The 27,983-nt window shown below is 39.0% G+C and overlaps 1 protein-coding gene across 1 annotated transcript; it reads left to right on the top strand.

The window, feature by feature from the left end:
• On the top strand, nt 1-27,814 carry LOC114248173 (DNA-binding protein D-ETS-6). Its single transcript, XM_028181332.2, has 6 exons — nt 1-214; nt 3,381-3,523; nt 3,810-3,945; nt 23,489-23,592; nt 23,762-23,908; nt 24,475-27,814. Exons 1-6 carry the CDS (start codon nt 163-165, stop codon nt 24,634-24,636), a joined length of 744 nt encoding a protein of 247 aa, XP_028037133.2. The 5' UTR covers nt 1-162; the 3' UTR covers nt 24,637-27,814.
• Nucleotides 27,815-27,983: the final 169 nt, after the last annotated feature.

Genomic DNA, 27,983 nt, shown 5'->3' on the forward strand with positions numbered 1-27,983 from the left:
GAAAACGTTTTCCTCTTGAGCGGTGCGCTGACGAATGGATACGTCACGCGGTGACGCGGTGACGCGGGGTCTTGCATAAAAACCGCGATGGTCTGCCCGCCGCAGCCCTAGTACCGGCCTGCTCTCCAGCGAGACATCACCCTGGCGCCCCGACATGCCTGCATGGAGTCCACGACTCCTGGCTCCGACAATGAGGACGAGACCGTGCCAGCCGGTAATGTGCAGTGTTTGTGATGTGATCAGTGCCGTGTTCAAGTTTGCGCAATATTTTACGTCAAGTGCATGTTATTTGTGGGGATTATTTCAATAAAATTGGCCAATAACTCCTGGAGGTTGAAGAGTCCCGTGAAAAGCTGTTCAATACAGACGATGTTTAAGTTTAATTTTAAATTCATTGTCATTTTTACTTGAACTGTACAGCAATAAGACCAAAAAAGTAGTTTAGTTTGATAATTTTCGTTTAAATGGTTTACAGTTCAAAAAATGTTCCGCCAAACAGCTGAAATAGGTTATGATTCATAATTCTTGATGATAATTCAATGAAAACTTGTTTTTTTAACCAGAATCAATACTTAATTAGAAATGTCTATTCAGAGCAAATATAAAACTAGTCTTTAAAATGTTTAAAACTGCTGGTTTTAAAGTCTACTTAAATTTAAAATAACCTAAACACAAATTACTATCATCCAATTTTTCAATAAAATTAAATGAAAATATTCAGGAATTATACGAAGGAATAATGAGGAAAAGTGACATATTTTAGACAAATATTAAAAATTAGTCCAATAAGACCTTCTTATTCAAGTAATTGAAAATCATATTCAAAGTTCATCCCACTGTGAAAACGCACGTGTACGAATGTACAAACAAATATATCCTCTAATTTTACTGGCTATAGACAGATTTTCTTTACTATATTCTTTAAAATTTGAAAATGTTTAACATATGGCTGTTTTGAATTACTTTTGTTCAACAATATCAGCAATAGGTTGAAACATCCGACAATTGACAAATATAATTAACACATTTTAATATTTAATATCTACATACCTTTCATATGTTACTGAATTTCACACTAAAACAAGAGACAACTCATCATTTTGTAATAACGCATAATATAACTCACTTGTAATCCAATACCATCATACCATACCATCATAGCATCATACCATCATCATTTTTCTTATTGATTTCATTTATAATTTAAACTTGAAATTAATTTACAAAATTAGAGTTGAGTTGAGTTTAAATGTAATAATTACGAGAAAAACCATTATATATTTTAACTATATCCGCGATTTGCTAAAACTCTACAAATCTGATATGTACCAGTACCTATTTATGATTTAAAACTGTTTTACTGCTTAATCTCATATCTATCTCAATCACATTTGAAAGCGTCCAGCTATCTACCTCAAAGTTGTCACGGATTGCGTTATGTCGTATTCCTTGCTGTCACATTGTACTGGTTAATTCAGTAGATGTTTCATTCACAACTGTTTGTAGCAAAAACTATTGAATACTATGCTGATGAAACGTTGAAAGGTATCTTCGTGTTGGGATGTTTATCAAATGTTTAATAAAATGGCACCACTAGAGCAGCAATTTGTTGCAGCAAATTGTTCCACAAATGGTCCTAAAGCTCTCAAAGTCTAGTTTTACATGTCGCTATGCAACTCAGAGATGTTCGATAACAACATTTCACAAACTCATTTAATCAATTTATATTAATGTTGTTACACACAGCAACAGTAATTTTATCTTTTGATAAATAATACGAGTGCCGTAAAGTTAATGCGCACGGGCCCGAGTTCAATTGCGTTGCCGCTACCTGCGCAGGTAGCGTTCAGTAGCTTCCAGCTGCCACCATAAAGCCAGTCCATCATGGTGCCTTACCACCAGATCATTTTAAAGTATATCATATTTGCCGTTTTAATTATTATTCCGCTGTCAAAATTACTTTACACCGATGATAACTAAAGAGAATAAAGACTGCCTGAAGTCACGATTCCCTCATAGGATAGGAGGTACATAATTGTATATTAATCTTAAGTAACTGGAAACTCACCAAAATAAAGAAAAACCTTGAAAACGGCACTTTTAGTGAAGTCGAATTATTAAAAATGTATTTTGTGAAATATAAAAAAAATCCTCAACCTTTTTAACTTATCTACCGTTTCATTAATATTTCTCGATCAAACCACCTGCATAATTGTCCAGATGTTATATTTTTTTTTAAATAAAAAGTAAGTAACGTAGTAAAAGTAAGTAGTTTAGATAATACTGTTATCTAAATCATTCAAATATCCATTTAATTATATTGTTTCATAATATTTGTTTAATTATATAATTAGAAACCGTATTTATATGAGATTCGTCGAGGCAACATTAGTCTTCACGTCCCTACGGATCCATCAGATCCAATAACTCTTGCATTAGACGCCTTCAGCTCTAGCACTAAGTACAGATTTAGGGACCCCAGTAACCGTACTCGTCGAACTCGGCAAAGAGTTCGACGTGCAACCTAACCCATGCATTAGCCCGCTGAGTTTCTCGCTGGATTTTCCGATTCGATAGTAGATGCATTCCCGAAACAGCTGCCGTAGCTCTCCTGCGGAGATGCTCGGGCAGCTGTTAGCAAATCCCAACCCTTTGCTGAGCTTCTGCTCGCCCACCTGCACCTCGAAGCAGTGAGTAGCGAATCGCTCATAACAATATAAAAACTTCGCTTAGCGGCTTTTTACCGTGGTAGCTCATGAACAATCCTTGCTTAAACGTAGGCGCGAATGGTAACGGTAGTGGTAAGTATTTTGCACAAGAAGCATCAGCACACCGACGGCTTCCGTCACACTACTAAATAATTGTTTTATCAATAGTTAACAATTCTGTTAACTTCTGTGACTTCAAATCGAAGCTCTGAATTCAGATCGCGTGTTGTATTTGAATAGTCATGGCCTATTTCCATTTTCTATATAGAGGTACTTAATCAATGTTGATCGATTCGTTCGATGTTATACCTAGCATATTGTACGTAGTTGCGTTTTTGCTGATAATAATAAAATAATTAATTTTACTGGAGACTTTTCCATCGGATGGTCGCCACGTGCCACGACGCACAGACGATTTTCTCCCCAGGTTAGAGCCTCAAGAGTTCACGTATTCGCTCGGTTACGCTGGCACAGCCTCCTAAGGGTTACTAGCTTTGATAAAAAAAAAACGATTTCTAATGCAATTGGGCCTATAAAACATCGGATAATAAAATTAAAATCGCAAAGATTTCTCATATCATTCTCATTCTCAATCCTTAGTTCCGGTCTGAAAGGTAGCACAGCCGTAAATGCAATGCGCTTCCCTGAATAATGTATTTACTCTCCTGTCAGATCCTGAGAAATGGGACAGAAGCGACGTGATGCGGTGCGTGAGATGGGTGGCTCGCACCTTCAGGGTGGCGGCGCCGCGGAGACACCTGCTGCCGGACACCGGCAAGGACCTTCTAGCGCTCACTGCGCAGCAGTGGACGGAGGTAATCGAACAATTGTATATATGTGTTCAAGGCTCCGGTAGCCATTTACCTGAGGCAGTCTCTGAAATCGTCCAGCTGTTTACAATTTGCTTGGATATAGGAATAAAATACTGGCATTTAAACTACATAAAGATCAAAGGTGAGCGTTGCTTTAGAGGTTCAGGGACAGTGACATCAGCCCCACGTAGGTAGGTACGTTAAGCCCTGCGCGAAATACGACATCTCTAATAGCCAAATCCAAACACCAGCATTTAGAGTTTTCTTACATTGAAGTAATGTTCTCCAGGTGTGTTCCGGGGATGAGCAAGCAGGTCGGATATACGACGCATACATCCGACACGCTCACGCCAGTGCCACTGGTCTACCGCCCCCGCCGCCTTTACCAGAGCACCAAGCTTCTTCTAGCACTCCGTCTGAACAACGTGAGTTTAGGCAGTAATTATATCTATGTTAGGTATTAGATGAATCTATGGGTTGAAAGTGCCGGTGTTGGTCTAGAATGGCATCACGCATCTCTTCCCGTGAGCGACTAAGGGGTTCATTCAGCAGGGAAGGGGCAGCAGCGTCCTCAGAGTAGTATACTACTCGTCCCTTTGTAGACAACTTTTATAGAATTTTGTATTTGTCTAGTGTTCAATTTTAGCTTTTTAGCGTCTTGTCTACACGTCTAATTATTGAACTGAGTTGAACTGACATTCAAGATGTGATCCACAAATTTTATACTTACATATTATGGATTTTGTGCATATCATGTATTTAAATATATAACCAGGCCTTGGTCCGCAAAAAGTTATGGAGATTTTTCAGCAGGGTATAATTTATTTAATGAGTAGGTACATTTACTGTAAGTCCTTGCATTTTCATGATTGTGGAGATCCTGATTAGCGCCAGTTGGTAGTTTAAGATGACATATGCTTAAAAACATTGAAAACATCGTATTTAATATTCATTATGAATAATTTTTGCGACATTTGGTATATTCCATATGAAATACACGTTATATTTTTTGCACGTTTACAGAAAACTTTGTTTCAGTAGTTTGTAGGTTGTTTAATATTGTGTGATGGGAGATTATCATAGTGTAGCTTTTGTATGCTCCTTCAATCTATATATTAATACGTGAAGCAAAACTTTGTATCCCTTTTTACGTAAATTGCGCGGACGGAGGAGTATGAAATTTTCCACACTTATAGAGAATATAGAGAAGAAGTGCACAATGCTAATATTTTTTTTTTTAAATAATGCATAAAAGATACATTAAATCAATAAAGAAAACATTACACACATTATATACCTCCATGTATTTGACGCACACACGCATGTATACTATTTATTGTCAAACTTTTGTTCTTGACGTTTGTGGTCAAATTGAGAATAGATTAAATATTGTTTGTCTTTATTAATATTTTTTTATAGTGTATCCTTGGCGAAATTTGTGATTATAGAAGTATAAAATACAATCATAATAGTGTACCAACTTACAATTCCAATTAATTATAGTCGAATTTCGACTACTGCGGAACCTCTAGTTCTTATTAAACGACTATTTTTTAATTTAAAAAATGAATAAATTAAAATAGTAGTAGTTGTGGACATATATGCACAAAACACACCTATGAATCGATACGTACATGTAATATATATTATAAATATAAAAAATAAAGTGTTTAAACAATTCTAGAGGTCCCGCAGTAGTCGAAATTCGACTATAATTAATTGGAATTGTAAGTTGGTACACTATTATGATTGTATTTTATACTTCTATAATCACAAATTTCGCCAAGGCTACACTATAAAAAAATATGAATAAAGACAAACAATATTTAATCTATTCTCAATTTGACCACAAACGTCAAGAACAAAAGTTTGACAATAAATAGTATGCATGCGTGTGTGCGTCAAATACATGGAGGTATATAATGTGTGTAATGTTTTCTTTATTGATTTAATGTATCTTTTATGCATTATTTAAAAAAAAAAATATTAGCATTGTGCACTTCTTCTCTATATTCTCTATAGGTAAGTGTGGAAAATTTCATACTCCTCCGTCCGCGCAATTTACGTAAAAAGGGATACAACGTTTTTGCTTCACGTATTAATATACATATATGAACTTATGATAAACAATAGAATAAAAGTGAAAAAGAAATTAATTAAAAACTTTAGGCCGATTTCAAATTCATATTATTTTATAGTACTTACTAAACGAAATGAATTTAAAACGTTTACACGCTGTTGATAGACCATCTATATATTTTATATTATGTAAGTACTACAAAAATACACAAGCACTGCATACCATCAACTTCAAATATTATTACTGAATTTTGACAAAAGCGCCATCTATCTTATGTAACGGTAAGCAGTATAAAAGCGCGCCAAAAAAACTCATGAATGAGCGCGCGATGAATCACTTTCGCAGCACGCGTGAGTTCCATTCATCTCTCACGGTTAGTGACTCAGCTGTGTTCTACGAAATGTAACTTTTGGTTTTTACTTCGATTTACTAGATGGGTAATTGGGGTCTGTTCATGGTCAGTAGAGAACACTTAGGTAATCTTCAATGCGTGCCTAACTTATCTGTGGTTTGACTATAATAACACTTCACGGAAATCAGACTTAATCTGAAAAAATACATGATATTCTTACAATTCAATTGATATATGAAAATAATCCTAGAATCCTCCTGTAGTGTTGATTTCGACATCGTTTTTTAGTTCTGTAGATTAACAATCGGGTAACCATTTAACTCAGGTTAGCTACGTTAATCTGAGACTATGTGGTTAATTAAAATATTTCAAAAGTAAAGCCTCCTTCTTTTTGGAAATGCTTCAAATGAATTAATATAATCCAAATATGTATGTCTATAGTATTAATTTTCAATTTGTTTTCGTGTTTTTGACCATACATGTTACGAGAAGTGAATATGTAGTTTGTAAAGGTAAGAACGCACAAGAAATACTGTCGGACCACTGCCTCTTCTGGCCGGGGCTTGTAACTTCTAAATTGACGTCTGATATACCTATGTGGCTGATATCTTTAAGTCATGCGCTCAACGTATACGCACATGCCTTTATTATTACAACTAATAATATCATTCAATTTAAGTACTTATCAGATAACACAGTTTTCGACTCCCTTATCGTTTCTCATTTCCCCCTTAGGTCCCAGTAGATTTATAAATCGACAGAAATCACCCCAAAGCAAAAGATGTTATCTCAACTCATCAATGTGCGAACGTGTCTTTAACATAGATATGGGCATGCCCCTGACTCTCAGGAAATGTTAAGTAAAAACAATAAGTTGAAATGAAGTAAAAATATTAGATAAGAACTAAAAAATGGTTAAGAATAAATCTGGTAGGTCATAGATAGTCTCCACGGTTACTGACCACGAGGGTTGGACTTGTGGGAACTCGGCCTCATCGAGTTTTCCACAGTGGCAGTAATCTGTTTCCTACCTATCTCCCAACTACCTACAGACAATAGGGGCTCCTGTTTGAAACGATAGAGGTTGAGCTTTTGTGATCCCTCCTCCATATGCGATCCTGTCACTAAAAATCATACCGAATAGTGTTATCCATCCATTATAGCTTACAAAAATATAATTAAGGTTATTTTATTTATACAGAACATTAGACATAAAAAGTAAACTGTTTGTCCGAATAATCCGTGAAGAATTAAAAGAATTTGGCGCCAAATCTCATTTTCTCGTAATGATTCAAAATAATGAGGTCGTTTACGCACCGAGTAATAATCGGAAGTTGCCAAATATCTGGGGAATTTCAGCAGCAAACAAAATGATTCCATCATTTGTCATCGGAACGTTTGCATTCCTATCGAGTTTCGAGCGATGATTGATTTAGATCTTTAAGAATTCAATTAAATTGAGGTATTTTTCACCACTTCTAATTAATAAATAAAAAACGATATAACTGATGATATTAGAGTTGAATTAATCGTTGAACGAGATTTAATGATCACCATTTCGTTTAATTATAACTTGTGTCATTGGGCTGGCTCAGATTATAACGCTAATAAAATTGAAGGTCTGACTCTCAGATTTCTTTTATCTCGATAAGGTTACAAATTTAATTTTAATATTTTCATAAAATCGTCTGCTTAATAGTTTTTACGTGTGTTAGTTCTTTCACAAATATTATTTTTAATTCTAGAAAACTTTCTTATAAAATGACATTCAAGTGATTAAGTATGCTTGAACAAGTAAAAAGGTGTGTAGGACAGTTTGTTTTTTATTTTAATTCCGTAATAAATAACCAACTGCTTACCACAGACATCTATTCTGTTGTTAGGGCGTAGAAGCGAAATACGAATGAATTCCTTGTAAATTTGCATACCTAGTCATATTATTAACATAATATGACTATGCAAATAAAAGACATATGTTATATTAATATACTCGCAGTGAGCCAACACGCGTTGCGTAATTGTAGTTTTCGTTTGTCATACCGCAAGAACAGTTAACATTCGGGTCACACGAGGAAAATAAGTTACAAACTAGTCGCGGCTCTACACAGCGCGCTACACGGGGTGTTATCTACCGTATTGCACAGCTCTCCCGCGTGGTTCGCGCCGGCGCCGCAATCAGGTGCTTCACGCCACGTGCGACTAAAATTAGATCGAATGACTAAACTAGCTTTGGTGGCCGAACAATAATGTCAGTAGATGAATTACTGAATCAACTAAAATGAATCACACAGTTCCGGGTAAATATTGATTCACTTCCGCAGTAGACCGCGGCGTGGTCGCCAGATGAACGCAGGTCGTTGGTGATCGTTGTACCACTACAGCTCGGCCTGTACGTTTCTCATATTGCTTTAGGTGATCAGTTCCTCGAGCCCACTTACACCACGTCGTGGATTCCCACATTAAGACAAGAGGTCGATGTCGCATGATGATCGCTTTGAGTCAGAAAGCTTTTTATCCGACCGTTTAATAAGCCGCCGCCATGAGTAGTTGCATCTAATAAATTCGAAAGTTTTTATTTTATAATCTAATTGTTTCTTCGTCGCTCAGTCATTCGCTTTTGACGTATTTAATTAGATAAAGCATTTGCTGCCATTGAATTTGAATACCGATAAAGACGACCCATTTGATACGAGCTAAAGCTACTGCCCTCTGATAGCCCTTCAACGTGAAAATCGAATGCTCGGACCGAAAAGTAGCAGATGGTTCATTCAGTGAGATCTACCTCACGGCCCCGACTCAAAGCGAGCAAACCTCCTGCCCCGAATAAAAAGCCACAAGCTCTCCCTACTCGACTTGCGAATCCTCGGAGGTAAACTCATAAACATTCTCCTGCACACATATTTACCTATATTCTGCCAATTCATTCATTAATTCCTCTCTGAAGCGGCACAGCCATTACACAGAGTCATACAATTGAGACAGTGACCTCATGTCTGGAGTAGGCCGACAGTGTTCACGTTGTCCTCTCTGTGTGTTGCGATAACCGCTGAGGTACCTACACACCAGCTGTTTCATTTACAACAAAAAAATCTCATTTACGAAAAATTTTGAATTGAAAAATGACTAAGATAGCTTATCTACCCGAAATAAAACCAAAGATTGACTAACTACAGTTCCGTTTCACAGTAATGAGTAATGATGATTAACGCAACGATGGCTCTCTGCGACGGACCTCGCGCCGCCAATCAATGTTGCAAATAATATTCTCAGTATAGGAGAAAGTTCGCCACTTCAACTAACGCAAGCCATTCTGAGGATTAGGAAGGTTGACTAATCTGTTTTTAAGTAATAAGTCTATACTGAAATGCTAATCGGTTTATTTAATTTAAAAAAAATACTGTGCGCAACGTTACTAAGATATTAGTGGCATGAGATCAGCTATCCGCTTATCCAGATGATAAGCCCATCATAGACTCTACAGCGAGATATTATACATTTTGTATACTAAAGGTTTGGTTACCATACGGCAGGTATACATGCGTGTCTGAGGACGTCGCGCCCTAAAGTTTTTTACCTAAATGTAAAAGGCGTCAGGTATACCTACTCGTATAGAGCAGTGCGACTCTCCCGATGTCCTAATCCCGCCAGAAGGTAAAATTTTTCAAGTGAAATACGTATTTTAACACATTTTCACGAATGACTTCCACGATGAGGGAATAACATCGTTTAATAAAATAAACCTGTAAAAAATATGATTTGCGTAAGCTCGCACTGGGGTACCACCACCCTGCCTGTTCGGGCGACGTCGTCCATTGTACTACACATGCACACTTGAACTCGTTTACCCCTCAATTCAATAAATAAAAATAAAAACCAGAGCCGATACTACGGGGCACGACCAGCAACAGTATGCTGCAAACCCTACATACAATACACTTTAAGCGCTGTTAGAGTTGTCGTCATTCTAATCAAGAACTTCAGAGCTGCAGGTAGGACACTTATGTAAGTCCGTGTTTGTTTAAATACACGCCAGAGGCGGATTATCCGTAGGGCAAACTAGGCACGTGCATAGGGGCGTGTAGTTACAAGAGGCACGCGAGCTCAGAATTTTTAAATAAATAAAGAAAATAACACATCGACGATTAAGAACTAAATGCTGATCTGTAATCTAAATCTATGATAGATTATATTGCACAAGCATCAAGATACTCGTATTATGCAATATTGCGGGTTTGTTTGTATTTCATTCGCGCATTAGCGTAAGTACCCCTTGTACTTATCCTGGTCTATTAAAGTCTAGGGTTTGATGATACAACGTCATCGTAATTGCAAAAACAACTAGTTAAAATTTATAGTATTATGATGGCCATTTATGGCCGGTACAGGGGCGCCGATAAAGTGATTGCCTAGGGCGCTCTGGACCTTTAATCCGCCACTGATACACGGCATCAATTGCGTTCCGTCAATACTGAGGACCCTGAGCGACTGTCCCTGACTCATGGGTCTTTTTGGTGGTAAGTAACGTTCGGTTATCTCTTGGATACCGTTTGACGTTGTTGAAGAGAGCTGAACGCACTGAACACCTTGCTGCGTCCGCGCTCGCCGCGACGGGAACTTGTCACAACGGCCGGACCTTTGTTAGCCTGTTAAATGGCGATTTCGTATTTGTGCAAATAAAAACTATTGCAGCCTTGAGTTATTTATTAGGTGATTAAGTTAACAAAGAAAACCAAAATGAAGTTGGAAAAAAACAATATCTGATTTAAAGTTAAATTACGTTCCTAAATTCAAAACAACGATCTTCACAAAACGACAATTTCAAATAAAATTGACATAAAATTTATTTAATACACTTAAATATAGCTTGTGTACCGGATTTGTGACTTGTTATTGGTGGAGCCGCAGTCTGCACTCGCAGCTCGACCCTCCCACGACGCTCTGCACACGGGCCGTCAGCCCATCAGCCAAGTATGATGAAGTATTCGCTATATGTGTGGAACAAGGACGGCGCTTGTTGCACCTTGGCATTTACAGTCTTACGTCGAAAACCTTTTTTACATCTCAACTTAACGATTTATGGGATTTCCCGTCACTTCAACATACTCTGACCAAATGATATCAAGTGCAAAGAAACGAATTCTAGTTAAGTGTTAAGGCTGTGTTCGCTGTGAACATGTTAGCAAGCAATAACGCCACACTGCATTTTTATTTAAAGTTGCAGTTGAACAGTAACAACAGTTCTATAACGACCTGGTTCCGCGGAAGTCGGTTTCGGTCTTCGCGACCGTAACATTTATCATTAACATTTACTAATTGCAACATTAACATATAACAATAACATTTAGAACATAGAACATTTGTACGTGATTGTGTGTAGTAAAGTGCGTTAGTAAAACCCGAGGTTATTATTATAATCAACTACTGCGTCCTCGCTTTGTGCTCGCACACTAAGACTAAGGCTTCTGGAAATTGTAGGTTCCAAAAATATTAAGCGGTATCCTATGCTTATAAATTATTGGAAAAACGTATACAATTCTACAAAAGATGATTAAATAATCGTTTTGTTTTGCCTTCGAAAGCATACTACTTGCGTACCTGATTGTACAATGTCAACTTTGCTCGCCGAGACTACATACGTATTGCCGAGATGGCCGCTAATAAATAATTAATAGATAGATTAAAATTTTCGCCAAGGTAGTCATACATTGTAAGACCGTTTTTAATTTAACCGTAAATCCATTACGATAGTAAACTTGTAAATTTATGATTAATTCATAAAATGTTGTTATTTCTCACAGTTTTCCGAGAAGCATGATTCGTTTTAGTCTCGCCTCCTCGGCGCCATTAAATTAATTGACTTCAATTTAATAAGAACAAACGCGCCATTTTCGGTTACATACGACTCTAAGTCACGCCCGCCTTGTTATTATTATAACTATATAGGATAGCTATTATGACTATCCTATTAGTTATTATTGGGCTATGGATAGTTAACATAACTATCCTATTATTCCAGTGTTGTTGTGTAGAGGTGGGTGGCAGCGCTCTGCAAGCACGTGTGGATCCGGTCACGCCTTTTGTCTTAGTGTTGTCTTGCCACTAGTCGTCAGTCCGGTATTATTTAATTACCAAAGGCCACAGATACGTTTTTTTTTATCGCCTTGTATGTAGACTAGCATACGGCCCACCTGATGGTAAGTAGTTACGGTTGCTCATGGAAGTCAGCAATGCCAGGGGCAGAGCCAAGCCTCTACCTACCATTAAGTACTCTCCACAAGCCTCGTTTGAAGTAGGACATGTCATAGCGCTCGGCAAACATAGTGGAGGGGAGTTCATTCCAAAACCGGATGGTATGATCTTTGGAAACGCACTGTCGATGAAGGCAGCGGTTCCAGATAATATGGATGAACTCTGCTCCGATCGCGGGAGGTGCAATGAAAAAAAGGAGATGGGAGGATCATCTCGAATCGATCAACACAAGGTGACTCCGCCGCCTCGCTCGAAGCAGTTAGGTATATATAGGTATACTAGGCTGCACTAAAAGTATCGGGAATGGAATATTTCCACTGTTTCTGTCATATTAAAATATTTTTAATTGAAAACTCCTTGGTTTTAAAAATCGAATACCATTTATTTATTTAAAAAAAGATTCTCGGTCTTGTCACGAGGTTTTGTCAAACTTGTTTAGTCGTTGAGAAAATGGAATTGACTCGAGAAAATTCAAGAGCGATGATTTATTATGACTTTAGAAGTGGTTTAACACAAAAACAGTGTGTTGACCGGATGATTTCTGCATTTGGTGATGAAGCCCCATCCAAAACCACAATTTATCGCTGGTTTGCTGAGTTTCAACGTGGACGTGTCAAGCTCAGTGATGATCCCCGTCAAGGTCGTCCAAAAACTGCAGTCACCCAAGAAAACGTTGATGCTGTGCGTAAGCTGATTGAGGAAGATCGACATGTGACATACCGCGAAATTCAGGCAACTTTAGACATTGGCATGAGTCAAATACAAATAATCTTGCATGAACAATTAGGTGTAAAAAAGTTGTTTTCCCGATGGATACCGCATTCGCTCTGTGAAGAGCAAAAAGCGGCTCGCGTTACTTGGTGCGTCAGAACTCTCGAAAGATTCCACGCAGGATCCTCAAATGCTGTATACAACATTGTATCAGGTGACGAATCCTGGATATACGCGTACGAACCAGAAACAAAAAACCAGTCACGAATTTGGGTGTTCGAAAATGAGTTAAAGCCAAAAAAAATTGTTCGTTCACGGAGTGTTGCAAACAAAATGGTGGCCACGTTTGTCTCCAAAACCGGCCATGTTACGACTATTCCTCTTGAGGGACAAAGAACGGTTAATTCAGAATGGTATGCTAGCATTTGTTTGCCACAGGTCGTTTCTGAACTCCGTAAAGAGAACTGCAACCACCGCGTCATCCTCCATCACGACAATGCGAGTTCTCACACCGCGCACAGAACAAAAGAGTTTTTAGAGCAAGAAAACATAGAATTATTAGACCATCCGCCGTACAGCCCCGACCTAAGCCCTAATGATTTCTATACTTTCCCTAAAATAAAGAATAAATTGCGTGGACAGAGATTTTCATCACCTGAAGAAGCTGTGGACGCCTACAAAACGGCCATTTTGGAGACCCCAACTTCCGAATGGAATGGTTGCTTCAATGATTGGTTCCATCGTATGGAAAAATGTGTCAAATTTCGCGGAGAATACTTCGAAAAGCAATAAATACATTTTTAAATAGTAATGTTGTGTCACTTCGTTAATTCCCGAAATTTTCAGTGCCGCCCTCGTATATTATTATCCAACCTATGCTGATAGCCTTGAGAGGCTATTTCAGCTTCGCCCTAACGTGGTAGGTAGGTAGGTGAGCTCACGGAGCCAAACCGGAGTGTTGCTAACACTAGCCTTAGCAAGAGCAGTGCTTCGGAGGATCTACCACCGGATCGCAAACGCGACCCACTGAGAAGATCCGGCGAGAAACTCAGTGGGCTGTGTCTATTAGTTTTAGGTATACCCGAGGCCGCGGCGGCACTTTATACGCATATTTATTAATTGTAGTTTTTTTATTTTAGTTCACTTACATTACTCCTTCATAATTAAAGTCCTTTTTAATGGCCATTGAAGGCAGACAAGTATACGACCCACCTGACGATGACTCGCTATCGTCTCTCAAGAAAAAGAGCAATGGCAGGAGCATAACGACTTAACAATACCGAATGCTTTCAATGTTTTTCTGAAATAGGTCTTGTGGTATTAAACCCTACCACCTACCAACACACCACTCGATACTTCCACACCTATCAACGTCATTGAGGGTTTCAAGTTAGTTCATGGACTTATCAAGACTTAAATCAAACAAGAAACTCGGAGAATGAATAGCTTGTGTGGCCTATTTTGAAAATCGCAATATCTAAAATAGACTCATAATAAAAGAAAAATAACATTTCTGAGGTTAATATTATGTAATTTGGAGCGAAGGGGTCACAGCCTCGAGTACCGGGTTTGTTATTGGCTTTAAATGGAAATGAGGCGTTACGGGAAGGGGGAACATTCTGAGGGAAGCATTTCTTTTGTTTTTATACGTTTTTTAGTCACTTTACAATTTTATTGTTAGTCTTGAATTGTGTTTCCGAAAAACATATAAGCTTAGCATAGCATTCGAGTTAAACAACAATTTTGTTTGATTTAAAAAAAAACCTGTAACATTAAAAAAAATGCTTTGCACCTCTTGAGGTTTTGGATTTTCAATGTACATCAAAGTAGACATAATTGGAGGGAAACCTAAAAGAAGAAATACTAAATCTGTATTCGACTCTACAAAATATTTAAATGTGTATATTATAAACTATACATTCGAACGTATATCTCTTTAATTCATTTCGATACTAAGTAGGTAATAAAACTAAATGTTATTCAAGGTTGTTCGGAGAGGCAGTTGTCACGAACTACACACAACAAAACATTAACTTAAAAATATCGGCGTTATTTTATCATTTGCCCTCAGATGAGTTTGTAATGTACATCTAGTTTATACGATAGTCGCTGTGAACCTGTGTCCGCGGGACCGGATTCCTCTGCTTTCACATTCCGTGGGTACCCTGACGCCTGCTGAATCACAGCGCAGGAATGTGGCACGCACGCCGCGTGGCCGCGAGTCCGCGTGGGGAACATGCCATCTCAGAGTCGCAGTTCAGCGTGCGCGCACAGAGATCTATACGATATCTGTTATTATCGTTTAGTGCCCAGGGTCACCATCAAGTCACTGCATTCGGATTTATGGACACACTAATCGTATCTTTATAAATGTTATTTGGGTTTTAGATTGTTTCTAGTACCAATAACACAGGATATTAAACTTGTAGTTGTCTGGAGCCCTTAAAAATGGAACGTCTGCAGCTTTTCTCCCCTACCTAATGGCTGGTAGCCAAAAGGGATATCCCAGCTACGCTCGGACTGCTGACGTAAGCTCACGGGCTCAAACTGAAAGAATTGATAACACTAGCCATAGCAAGAGCATTGCCTTGCTGAATCTACCACCGGATCAGAATCACAACACACTGAAAAGATCCGGCCAGACACTCAGTGGGTGTTTACAGCTGAGCATCAGCGCCTAAAAAATCCAATAGACTATTGCTTGACAAATAACAGTTAGCTTTTGTACAGAAACGCGATCCGTTACCGGACAAGGAAACAGTCGCCTGTAAATTTGGATACCCGTGGTGATACCCGCGGGTCGCGGACTAGTAGCTTAAGCCTTCAGGTCAGTTGTTACAGAATCGGGGCAGGTGCGTGTCGGTTAGTCTCGAGGAAAGCTTTTTCTCGCTTCAGTGAAAACGGGGCTAACCAATACCTTATATGTATTTAATACACACTATTATATAATACCTACATATTGTAATGGTCCGCTTGTACCCACTAGTGGCCGGGCCAGCGGAGCTAAGCCGAGCTATGTGTTTCTTTAGAACTGTGTTATGTGCCGCACATGTTTTATATTTATAGATTCTGACTTCAACCGTGAATTCGCACCCCGCGTTGGAGCTACCAATCAATTCGACCGGACAGTTTGACAGCCTCTCTTTTATTTTATGCTTAGACGGTGAAACGAACTCACGGCCTACCTGGTGTTAAGTGGTTTTCGAGGCCCATAGACATTAACAGCGTAAATGCTATCACCCACGTTGAACCATGAGTTGTAAATCCCAGTTCTATAGTAAAATGGCTGCCCTACCCTTCAAACGGAACGCATCGCTCTTTCTCAGCAGAAATATGTCGGTGGGATGATGGTTCCTACCCGCACGGGCTCACATGGCGCTCTAACACCAGTCATTTATATTTTTTTGCCGTTTGATTTTTATTAAGCTGTGTTAGGTATTCTTTCATCGTGAAAGTTGTTAAGAGAGCTAAGTTCAAATTCAGTATACGGACGCCGTCGCATCGCTCGACACAAATGTACGGAGCGTCTTTATCCTTTAGTATTGTCGTCTTTGGGTCTTTATTGAACTTTGAATGCCACAGAAGATATACGAGTATGTCTAATATAATGATATTTCTGTATCCCAATGAAGCACTTACAATATGACTCATCTATTTTTCTTAAGTAATGGATAGTTTATGAATTCTACTAGCTAGTTTGTTTGACTTCATAATTCAGTATGTGTATATTTGAGACGTGCCTGACTGTAAGTGGGCGCGGTGTTAGGAAGCCCCGCCTAAACAGGGCTCCACCTCTTGCGAACACAGCGGGAAAACGATTGTTCCAAGTAATAAACTGGAGCGTTAACATCTATAGAGTGTAGAAGTTTAGCAGATATTGAAAAAAATGTAATAAAGATTAATGTACCACAGTCTATAAACGTGTCAGCTTAACAGTGGGGCGGCCGCTACCGCGTTTGGCCATACCTGGAATACACGGAAACCACACATGGAAACATACCACATATATATATACACATATTCTTTTCGAAGGACCTCACTGTTCGAATATTTCTGATTCATTCTTTTAATGATGAAAATTATGTTTCAAGCCAGTCTCCGCCGGTTGTTCTGGTAGCTTTAATTCCATAAAGTAAATCCCCGAGTTCATTGAAGATTCTTTTGATTGATTGTTATTCTGGTGAACAGATACGAAGGTATTCATTCAATAATCCATTCATTGATTAGATTTATTGAATCATCGTACCATTGTACGCAGCATAATTGTTAAGTGAAACGCTCCAAACTAAACCTTATTAATAAAAAAATACGATAAGTAGTTGTGAAACTATGAAGGAACAAGTTAATAAAACCACCCATAATATTGTAGTAACAACGTATTTATCAATGAAAACACTCTAGAAGCGATCATCGTTTGTCGTACAATCGCTCGATCTCACAACTTGCACCACACTTAATACTTCTAAGAACAGTCTGCGGTTGCGATACAACAACATGACCTGCCCTCGATCTCACATCCTTCTAATAAATACCAGCCGTTCATGTTTTGTATAATGTTACGTTCTTATAAACATTTTAGTATTATTTAAGTTAATAATTACCACGCAAAAATAAATTACGCTTTTCTGTGAACAGTCGTTTACCAACGAACTGAATATGATCAGAAGAACATACTGCTTACGGTTTTCTTTGTGTACAAATCATCACAATTTTGGCTGCGGAAAATAAATTGTTAGAAGAAACACTACGTCCCGACTGTATTAAGCAATTACTAAAAAGTAAAAAACAGGCCACATAAGGGCCCTGCTGGCGCATCGTTTCGTTTTAAACCTTTAAATTACACATATATACATACAAAATGTATATGTGTAATAAACACATGGATCGGAATTCAATACCAATCATCAGTCACAATATTCTTACATAAAACTACAGCCATGTGCCATTAATTTGAATATCGCGCACGTCGCCGCGTCGGTAAGGTTTCGAAGCTCTCCCACAAAAACAGTATTTTAAAATTAGAGACTGGTTAGTGTAAACACAGCACTGGTGTTCATAACACAAGTAGATGTTAGACACGCACACGGGCACGGGCACAAGGGCACATATTGTGCTCACGAAAGACTATGATCATGAAGTCACAACTAAAATAATACAAACTTTTGCGCGACTATTTTGCTACAGAAATAGGTAACGTCTTTTGGAGACTAGCAATACTCGGTACCATTTTTTTATTTATTTATTGCTTTGACGGTTCGGAGAGCTCACGGCCCACCTGGTGCAATCTGGTTACCGGAGCCGAAAGACATCTATAACGTAAATGCCGCCATCCACCTTGAGACATGAGTTGTCATTTCTCAATTTTAATGTTACAACGGCTGTCCCGCCCTTCAAACCGAAACGCATTATTGCTGCCTGCTTCACGGCAGAAATAGGCAGGGTGGGGGTATCTACCCGTGCGGACTCACATGACGTCCTATCACTAGTAAGTAATTTACGTCGACAGAAGGAGCTCGAGGTGGACGACGTCACTCACTTGTATAATACGCATCCTCTAGTCAGTAGGTGAACTGTTCTCATACAAGCCAGCAGACTACAACGCGATCAATCTTCTAAATATTCACAAACATTGCAAACTTACAACTCATTTCTAGTTCAACGCCTTGTCGTCGACATGTTCTTGTATAATCGAGATTAAAAAGAGCCTCAACTGGAATCTGCGACGTCCTCGCTAGATGCCTAACATCACCGATATTCCAGCGCTGGTCACTGACCGTCTCATTTTGTATTCGACAGCAATAAAAGGCGATCACAAGTTGCGATACAATCAGCACCAACTGTACAATGCCATGTTACATTAAGATATCCTGGGCGAGTCGAGGGTGGCACCCCACGCTGGGCGGGCGGCGGCGGCGGCGGCGGCAGGAGAGCGCTCTATATTGGCCTCACACCGCGGGACACTACTGCATTATGCATGCGATGCTATCTACCGCATACATTATGGATCGAGTTCGTTTATTAAAAAAATCGTTTGCAACTTATTAAACAGCGTAATAAACTTTACCCTTTCAAACTTTGCTTCGGATTAGGGGCGGCTTACTTAGATGAGAAAATACGCTTCATCTCAACGTGACCGGTGCCGCGGTGGCGGTGTAGTGTCTAGGTATAACAATATATGGTATCTGCAACGAAGGCTTCTCTAAAGACGTCTCCTAAATCTCACAATATTAAAAGGCAGTTCTGGTACGTACGGACTCATGTTAATGTCAACATGTTGCTAATAGCCAACCGTGACCACTTCTGAACATATTTCTCATTACACTACGACTTTTGGTAAAACTGAAAATGAATTTCGTATTTTTAAGTATATACATAGGTTCGTTTCGAACTCGTAATCAGTTCGTTGAGACGCTCCATCCCGCCGCGGCGCCGGGTCACGGACGCGTTAAATTGTTATAGTTACATGTGAGGCTAAGCCCGACTCTTCACCCCGGTGTACAGGCGAGGGTACGGCATCAAGGGGTGGATTACCGCGGCCGACACGCCGCGCCGCCCCGAACACTGGCTTTACTCTTAATTAAATCAACTGTGATTTACTTGTCTTGCGAGTCCAAGCTACTTCGATTATAGGGTAGACAGGGAATATTTTAATACAGTGCGCATTTAGCTCGGTGATCCTTCGTGCCTTTCATGTAAGATATGGCCGGTTCAAATGGCTTTTCTGAAACAGTGTATCCTTATTATACAATGTCATATCTGCTCATTTATCTGCTATGATATCTAAGTATATATTTTTTTGTTTTAACATTTTTTAACTGTAAAATTGTTTGACTTACTTTAACATAATTTAGTCACATGCAAGCGGCTTGTCAGTGTTCCTGTCATTAGCGGTGTTTGCGAGCGACGATAAACTTACTAAAGATCAAGTGGGTCAAGGTTTGTCAGACATCGGAGGTATTATAAACGTTATCAGTAGGTCAATACGTTATTGACAGTGTAAATATGTAATAAAAATGTAACCCTTATTATCACTATCACTACATAGTATAAAAAAAAGTCGCTTTCTCTGTCCCTATATCTGTCCCTATGTATGCTTAAATCTTTAAAACTACGCAACGGATTTTGATGCGGTTTTTTTTAATAGATAGAGTGATTGAAGAGGAAGGTTTATATGTATAATAACATCCATTAAATAATAAAAGAAATCAATAATAAATTACAATTTCCGAAGCGAAGCGAGGGCGGGTCGCTAGTTTTTAATAAATTAAACACTCTCTAATGATATATTATTATACAGAGCACAAAATCTTAAGGATTTCAGTTGAGTCCGGACGAGAGGGTAGTGGGAGGGGGTAGGTGGTAGATGGTAGGGGGTCGCAATGGTGTGTCGCAGCACTCGTCCTCACTCGTCCGCTTCCGGTGTCGCATCCGGCCGCATATCCGGATTACTCACGACTCAGATTCTACGCTTTTGAAATCGGTCTTCATTGTAACTAATAAACTTGAACAGTTAAATTTTTAAATTATAAACTCTAAACAGTAACCTTTACATGTACGCGCTGAATATTTATACTTCGATAGTTTAATTGGCATTCCCAAGTACTGTAATTAATAGAAACGTCTTAATGAGTGAAGCTTAGGCGACAGTGAATCATAACATTATTTTAAACACATTCAAAATGTAACGTAACATTGTTGTTGTCACGTACGTGTAGTTCCGGCACATATAACGCAGGAGAAATTCATAACTTCGGGTCGTGTGAATGTGTAACGTTTATTTATGATTACCTATTAGTGTTCGCCCAGTCATCGACATTCGATCACAATCACTGACGTCTCTAGGTTTATTATTTTATCATTCATTTGTTTCGTGATTGAAACTCGGAAGAAATAATCTAAATATTTCCAATTATTTTATTCACAACTCACAACCGCATTACATTAGTTTTCACGAGTCGTAGACTTAAACGTGAAATGATAATTACAGACGCGAGCTGCCGCCGTAAAAGTAGTTTTCCTGACGCCATCAATACCCACCAAACAAAACAATCGTCTCAAAAAACAATTTGACGTTCACACGATCTCCTTTTTCTTATCTAGAGTAGAAATTGTGATACTTAACTGTTTTGTGTGTTGTCTATCTGTATACAAGACAATTAATGAACTTCTGCTTTTATGTTAAGACATTTCAATAAAAAGGTTTCAAAAATTCATACAATTTTATAATTATCAATATAGTTGAGTGACGTGAAACAAATCCATTCAAAAATATTTAAAAACAAAGGTAATGTTATTACAACAAATTAAGTGAAGTGATTGTTAAATTTACACCAAATAAATCAAAATGTGAGTTCGTTGCGGCAAAATATGACATTAAAATACTGATGAGAATAGTCAACAAATACATACGACATGGGTCTAATGATGCTAAGTGTGAAATAGCCCGGCGATGCTGTGGCTGGGCACGACGGAGCACAGACGCCTCCAGCACTTCTACCACGGTCAGACATTATCACGTTGTTTGCTACAAATATTCTATTCAATAATGATTCATTTTTGTGTGTTCGTCCTACTGCTTAATGAGTCCTACCTTGAACATTTTCGTCATTTTTTTATACCTTACGTGGGTGGACGAGCTCACGGCCCACCTAGTTTTAAGTGGTTACCGGAGCCGGAGTGTTAAGTGGTTAACGTAAATCACCCACCTTGAGATATAAGTTCTAAGGTCTCAAGTATAGTTACAACGGCGGCCCCGCCCTTCAAACCGAAACGCATTACTGCTTCACGGCAGAAATAGGTAGGGTGGTGGTACCTACCCGGGCGGACTCACAACCTACCCGGGCGGACTCCCAAGAGGTCCTACCAGTAAACTGGAATTAACATCGCAAAAGTGAAATAAATAGGGATTGAAACTTCTCATTCAAATTTGAGAAAGATAGCCGCCAAGCTTTCTATGTTTCAGGAGTAGTCCGTACCATTTTAAATAATCACTTGGATGTGAAACATGCTGCTTTAAAGCACCTGAATTTTCTCCAAAAACTCAATCTCATAAGAATCGCTGAGAGCATGCTAGAACGATTCGATTCCCACACAACATTCATGAAACGCATTGTTACTGGCGGTGAGACGCGGGTTTACGAGTGTGACATGAAAACTAGTTAAAGTCTTCGAAGTGGCGCCTTTCAACTAAATCAAAACCGAAAAAAACACGCCAGAGTCGATCAAAAATGAAAACTGAATGTTGAGTGTTGTTTTTTACTATCACGGTGTTGTGCACTCAAAATTCTTGTCGGAAGATCAAACGATAAAGGAAGTATATTATTTGAGCGTAGTGCGGCGTTTAAGACAGCAAATTCGACGAAAAAAGCCAGACTTGAGGAAAGAGAAGTCTTGGATCTTGCAGCACGATAATACGCCTTCGCACAAAGCCATCATTGCGAATTAATTTTTGACCAAAAACTGAACAAATACCATGTAGTAACCACCTTATTCACCAGATATTGTTCCAGCCGAATTCTTTCTTTTTCTTAAACTCAAATTACCACTTCGCAGCACCCGTTTTCAATCGATAGAGATCTTATAGGAGAATTCGCAGCGGGAAGTGAACTCAAGTCCGGAAAAAGCGCTTAAAAAATGTTTTGATGATTGGATTATTCGTTGGCGTAGGTGTATATCGTTTTTGAAAGAGCATACATACTCTTGTGTATTATTGTTCTTCTCCTGGTACTTTTTTGATAGAGCAGTATGATGTTTCCGGTACAACAATTTTATTTCAATTTGATCACATGTATACCTAGTTATTAGATAATAACATTAAATAAAATAAAAAAAATAAAATTTCTTTTTAACGCTATGAGTTTTATCAATGAATACTTCGGTTCATTTGAATCTTCCTTTTGCTTCGAGCGACATGTCTTTTGTTTTATTGATTAGTTAAGGTTTATAAAAGCGTTTTCTAGGCTATACAAAAAAGTACTAAATAAAGCACTCGAGGTTTCTAAGCTCAGCCAGGAGGGGTGGGTTTTGCTAGCAACCTCCCGAGCGCCTCCAAAGCAGACCTAACAACTCAAGAGTAGCTGCTCCGCGAACAAATCTACTACCGGATCGGAATCGCGACCCGCTGAGAAAATCCGGCGAGAAACTCAACGGGCTGATGCTTAGGTTAGGTTGCATGTCGAACTCTTTGCCGAGTTCGCGACGTGTACGGTTGCCGGGGTCCCTACTCCTAAAGGTGTCTAATGCAAAGCTTATTGGATCTGATGGATCTGTAAGGACATGTCTAGGGCGTCGGTGGTGATTGGCTCCTGCGTGATTAGGATTCGAGGAGTAGTCAGCGGCAACGATAAGGCGATTATCATGACGCCTCTCGGGTCAGTGAGAAAGTGGCTGCTACTACCTACCTGCTTAAACGGCCGTGAAACATGAATGCGTTTCAGTTTAAAATTCCAATAAAAAACAGACTTCGATCTCATTTCTCAAAGCCGACAATGGCATCACGCTGTCGGCCGTCACGAGGCCAGTGCTGGTACAGTACATTGTGCAGGCAGCGTAAATGTAAAGAGCAGTTGAGTTTCAGATGGGTATGCGGCGTTGAGTGCGCGCTCTGGAGGAGGACAGGTGCAGCTCTGGCAGTTCCTGCTGGAGGAGCTGGCTGCAGGAGCTCCTGGGATCTGTTGGGAGGTATCTTATTTGTTAAATATCTTACTATGACTGGAGTACAAGAGAAGAGACATAAAACAATAAGAAGCATATTGCGTTGGAAATTCTTTGTCATTCTCCTTCTTCAATTGCGCAGAACACCCGATAATTGTGGTATAATAATTAAGATGTCCAATATCTTGTCCTTCAGGGTCCCCCTGGTGATGGAGAGTTCCGCCTGTCGGATCCGGATGAGGTGGCGCGGCGCTGGGGCCGGCGCAAACAGAAACCCAACATGAACTACGACAAACTATCGCGTGCGCTGCGGTACTATTATGATAAGAACATCATGAGCAAGGTGAGCTGTCCTGTACCGCAGGGTACTGTAGCGCCTCCCTCCGACGCAGAGTCGCTTGTCTATTTCGATCTAAACGTTAAACTGCACTCATACACATGGTCGTTTTAAAATGTCGTCTTCGGATACTAGTCGCCGATATATACTTATGTTTCTAATTGAAAACACTTAGTAGAATAGGTCTGTTAAGGGCTTTACAATCTCTAGTTTCTGTGTAACTTCTACTAGTAGTAAAGTAAGTTGTAACTGTCCTGAGACCTTAGAACTTATATCTCAAGGTGGGTGGCGCATTTATGTTGTAGTTGTTTATGAGATCCAGTAACTATTAACACCAGGTGGGCTGTGAGCTCGTCCACTCAGTAAAGCAACAACAAAAAATACATTATAGCTAATAGATACAATTGATCGTAGAGAAACACTAGTTAAATCTTTAGCGTTGTTAATCACTGAACTAAACATTTGTAGGAATGAACGGTAGCTAAAGTGGCTAAAATCTGCGAGCTCCTACAAGCCATGTATGCCATCGTCGAACATATCCGTATTTATTTGTGTGCATTTCCCGGGCGCAGGTACACGGGAAGCGCTACGCGTACAGGTTCAGTTGGGCGGGTCTGACCGCGGCGTGCCAGGCGCAGGCTCCGGACGCGCCCCCCTACTGGCACTACCTCCCGCCCCCCGGACACCCCACGCAACATGTCCACGGAAACATCCACAGCTCGCAGCAGACCTAGCAGCATCACTCGACTTTTGTTCACCTCTATTTTGTAGTTGGAACAAGTTTTGTGTTACTCGCAAGTGATTCACTACAGTTTACAACCAGATTTAGCAAAAATGTGTTTCGTTGCTAATGCTTTGTTTTTGTAAGGCGATGTGCACACGTACTGTACTGTGTATTGGCAGCTAATCTCTGCAGACAGCGGGCTAAACGAAAACTGGAAGCACGGGTGCTTTGTGTTCACTAGATACACGTCAAGAACATTTGATTAAATGGTTTCCCAGGTGTCAAAATTATTCGTTCAACGCAGAGGCTAAGTTTTATCTCTATTGATATACAGAATAATCGGTTACATGGTCGTAATACATTTAATTTTCCATCCGAGAGCGCGTACCCATTGAATCTCATAGACTTTACTGTTTTCGCTGTGATTATATTGGAATATCCGGAAGTCAAAGTCACTCTCGTATTATTAATAAACTGAAATCTACTCGAGAGTGGACGAGCGAAACCCAAATAATGTTACGAATCCGTTAATAAATAGGCATTATCACTGTACAAATTGACTTCATTCCATGTTTAGCGTTTTGGATCTATTTTTATATAATAATATGTTGCATGTTTTAAATTGGTGCGTAAAGAATATGAAGTGTGAAGAAGGACATAAATAAATAATTGTAAAAGTAATGATAAATTTACATAATGAGTCATGATCTAAATGAAAAGACGTCCGGTGTAGGCATGTTACTCGTATTGAGCGATCAAATCCCGCAGGCCGGTACCGATCTTATATAATACTGTACTTGTCACGTTGTACACGAACGACTTCCTCGATCAATAAATAACATCTTGTAATAAAATTCAAACTGACGCTTGTATAAGGAAATTTACGTGAGCTCCAAGTGTCGGACTGGCAGGGTGTTGCACAACGCCGGGATGAATGGCGACGTTTATTGTCGGAGGACAAGACAAGTAGTAGAAGTAAAAAAATCTAATAACCCGCAAAATATGTGTAACTATTGGTGTTGTAGGGCACACGGCCCACGTCACTCCCCGGCAATCACGCGCTCCGATTTGATCGGTAGGAAGACCGACACTTAGGCAGGCCGCGGATTTGTAGGCAGCGGCTTGGCTCTGCCGCTGGCATTGCTGACGTCGGTAACCACTCAGGTGGGCCGTCTGCTCGTCTGCCTATACGGCAAAAAAGTAATATAAAATATTACGTACAATAGAGGCACTTATGTGGTGATGGGGGACGTGTTGTGATGTAGCTTCTGTAACCAGTTAACGCTAGGTGCGCTGCGAGCTTGATCACACGTCTGTTGAACGCAAATTCATTAAGGCTCCATTCAAGGCTCAATTTACGACAAGCCAACTATCAAGCAGGACAACTCACGGCCCATCGCCTTAAATGCATACCGGACGGATTGTCCGCCCCAGAGTCAAGGTGGGGGCCCATTAGATTGTAAGATATAAGATTCGTAGTTAGTTATTCTACCCTTTTAATTGGAAAGCTCGAATACTTCGCGTCGGAAATGAGTAGACCAGTGAAATGAAGATAATGTATGCACTGTATTAATAAATGATCTTAACCGACTCTTAGTAATAAGTTTTCACAAGTACCGGTGATCGTACAACTGTTATGCAAGTTTAACTTGAACATATTATTCAGTTTATATTAATGTTTGTTTTGTTATCCGTTGCGACTTTATTTTATACAAAAAATCTTTTTAATTACATTTATTTTTAAGTAAAGCTATTTTTAAAGGTTTCCATTGTAAATGTTGTGTCATAGGTTAGCATAAATACATTAATTATAGGTCTGCAATGTCCCGTTACAATAAATAATATACTTAGATAATAATGTAGAGATACTTAGCTCTGAATCTCATGGCTTTATGTAATAGTGGCATCGACGTATCGATATACGATCGAGTAGTATTGTGGATCAGTTTTCTTGTTTGTTAAAATCTGACAAGGCCAAGTTTCAGACATATATCACTTGCAAATAATGGGATAGATGATTAAATGTACCTACTTTTTGTGAAGCAATTACATACGCAATAACTAGCAAAACTGTCAGTATTCATCTTGAGGTACCTTAGTATACTTACATATTATACATTTATATTTGCATTTTACATTTTACGGTTTCACTTTTGATTTTGTTGCTAATTAAAAAAATATATTCATTTCACGGTTTGAACACCAATAAAGTTATATTGGAAAGAAACGACAATCATAAAAAGGTAATTATGTAAATTGATCATAAAGATATGAAAGATAATAAATGAGTGTGCACTAAGGACGCCCTCTACGTAGCAGCCTAACGTGGAAAGTAATACGTTCTGTGCAGGAATGTGGACCCTCTCATTACATATTTTAGAATCACTAAATTTAATGTCAAATGAAACTGCAGAACACATCTAGTTATTCAATAAAGTTAACATCAAATTAAAACAAGTATGTTTTCAATCTTGAAAATCCTATACCCGGTTTTAATGACGAATGAAATAGAAAAGGGCAACGAATACTATGTACTATACCATACCAATATACCAACACGTGCCACTACACCCCGTAGTCGTTTGCTGGAAACATTGAAAACAACTCGCTCAATATGTTAAATGGTTATATAAGTACGTATGTATGTAGAATATTGAAATGTCGAGAGTATTAGGCGGTAGGCAGCGGCTTAGCTCTGCCTCTGGCATTGCTGACGTCCATGAAAGACGCTAACCACTCACCATCAGGTGGGCCGTACGCTCGTCCGCCAACACGGACAATAAAAAAAACTTCAACTCACTTGGCTACGATGATTATTGATGATGTAATTAAAAGTTTGTAAGTCACTTCAGTCTTGTGTTCCTATGATATGTAAAAATAACTCCTAAGTACTTAGGTCTAGGTATATATTTTGTTGTAATAAATAATATTCTGTCATCAAAGTAGGACCGTAAATAATATGTTACAATTCACTGTAGTAAACAGGTACTCATTAGAATTTCTATCACGGACTTGATCCAATCTTTTCTCTACGTTTAATAAAATGGTAAAGTGTTATCGAGTTTGCTGTTGTCTGTAATATAGTTTAAGTTAACGTATAATTTGCTTTAAGAACAATTGTTTTGTTGTTGACTGTATGTACGGCATAGTGTTGATTCTGGCATCCTAATAAAGTTCCTTTGTTCTTACACGATGTGTCACTACCTATGTATGTAGATACTGGTGCTTCTTGCTTAAAAATTATGTACAAAATAAACAGTTGTATGCTGCGAGATATAAAGGCATACAGTGACGAACCGTGATGGTCTAGGAGTTGTAGCTTTTTTGAACGATCTTCAGTGAATGTACTCTATTAGG

This window comes from Bombyx mandarina, chromosome 12 (genome assembly GCF_030267445.1).
Source record: "Bombyx mandarina strain Sakado chromosome 12, ASM3026744v2".
Classification (NCBI taxonomy): Eukaryota; Metazoa; Arthropoda; class Insecta; order Lepidoptera; family Bombycidae; genus Bombyx; species Bombyx mandarina.

Excerpts from the sequence above, each read along its gene's own strand:
- LOC114248173 (XM_028181332.2), top strand. The coding sequence starts at position 163 with ATGGAGTCCACGACTCCTGGCTCCGACAATGAGGACGAGACCGTGCCA. Across the intron at positions 3,524-3,809 it reads CTGCGCAGCAGTGGACGGAG|GTGTGTTCCGGGGATGAGCA; the intron begins GTAATCGAACAA and ends AATGTTCTCCAG. Across the intron at positions 23,593-23,761 it reads CTCCTGGGATCTGTTGGGAG|GGTCCCCCTGGTGATGGAGA; the intron begins GTATCTTATTTG and ends CTTGTCCTTCAG.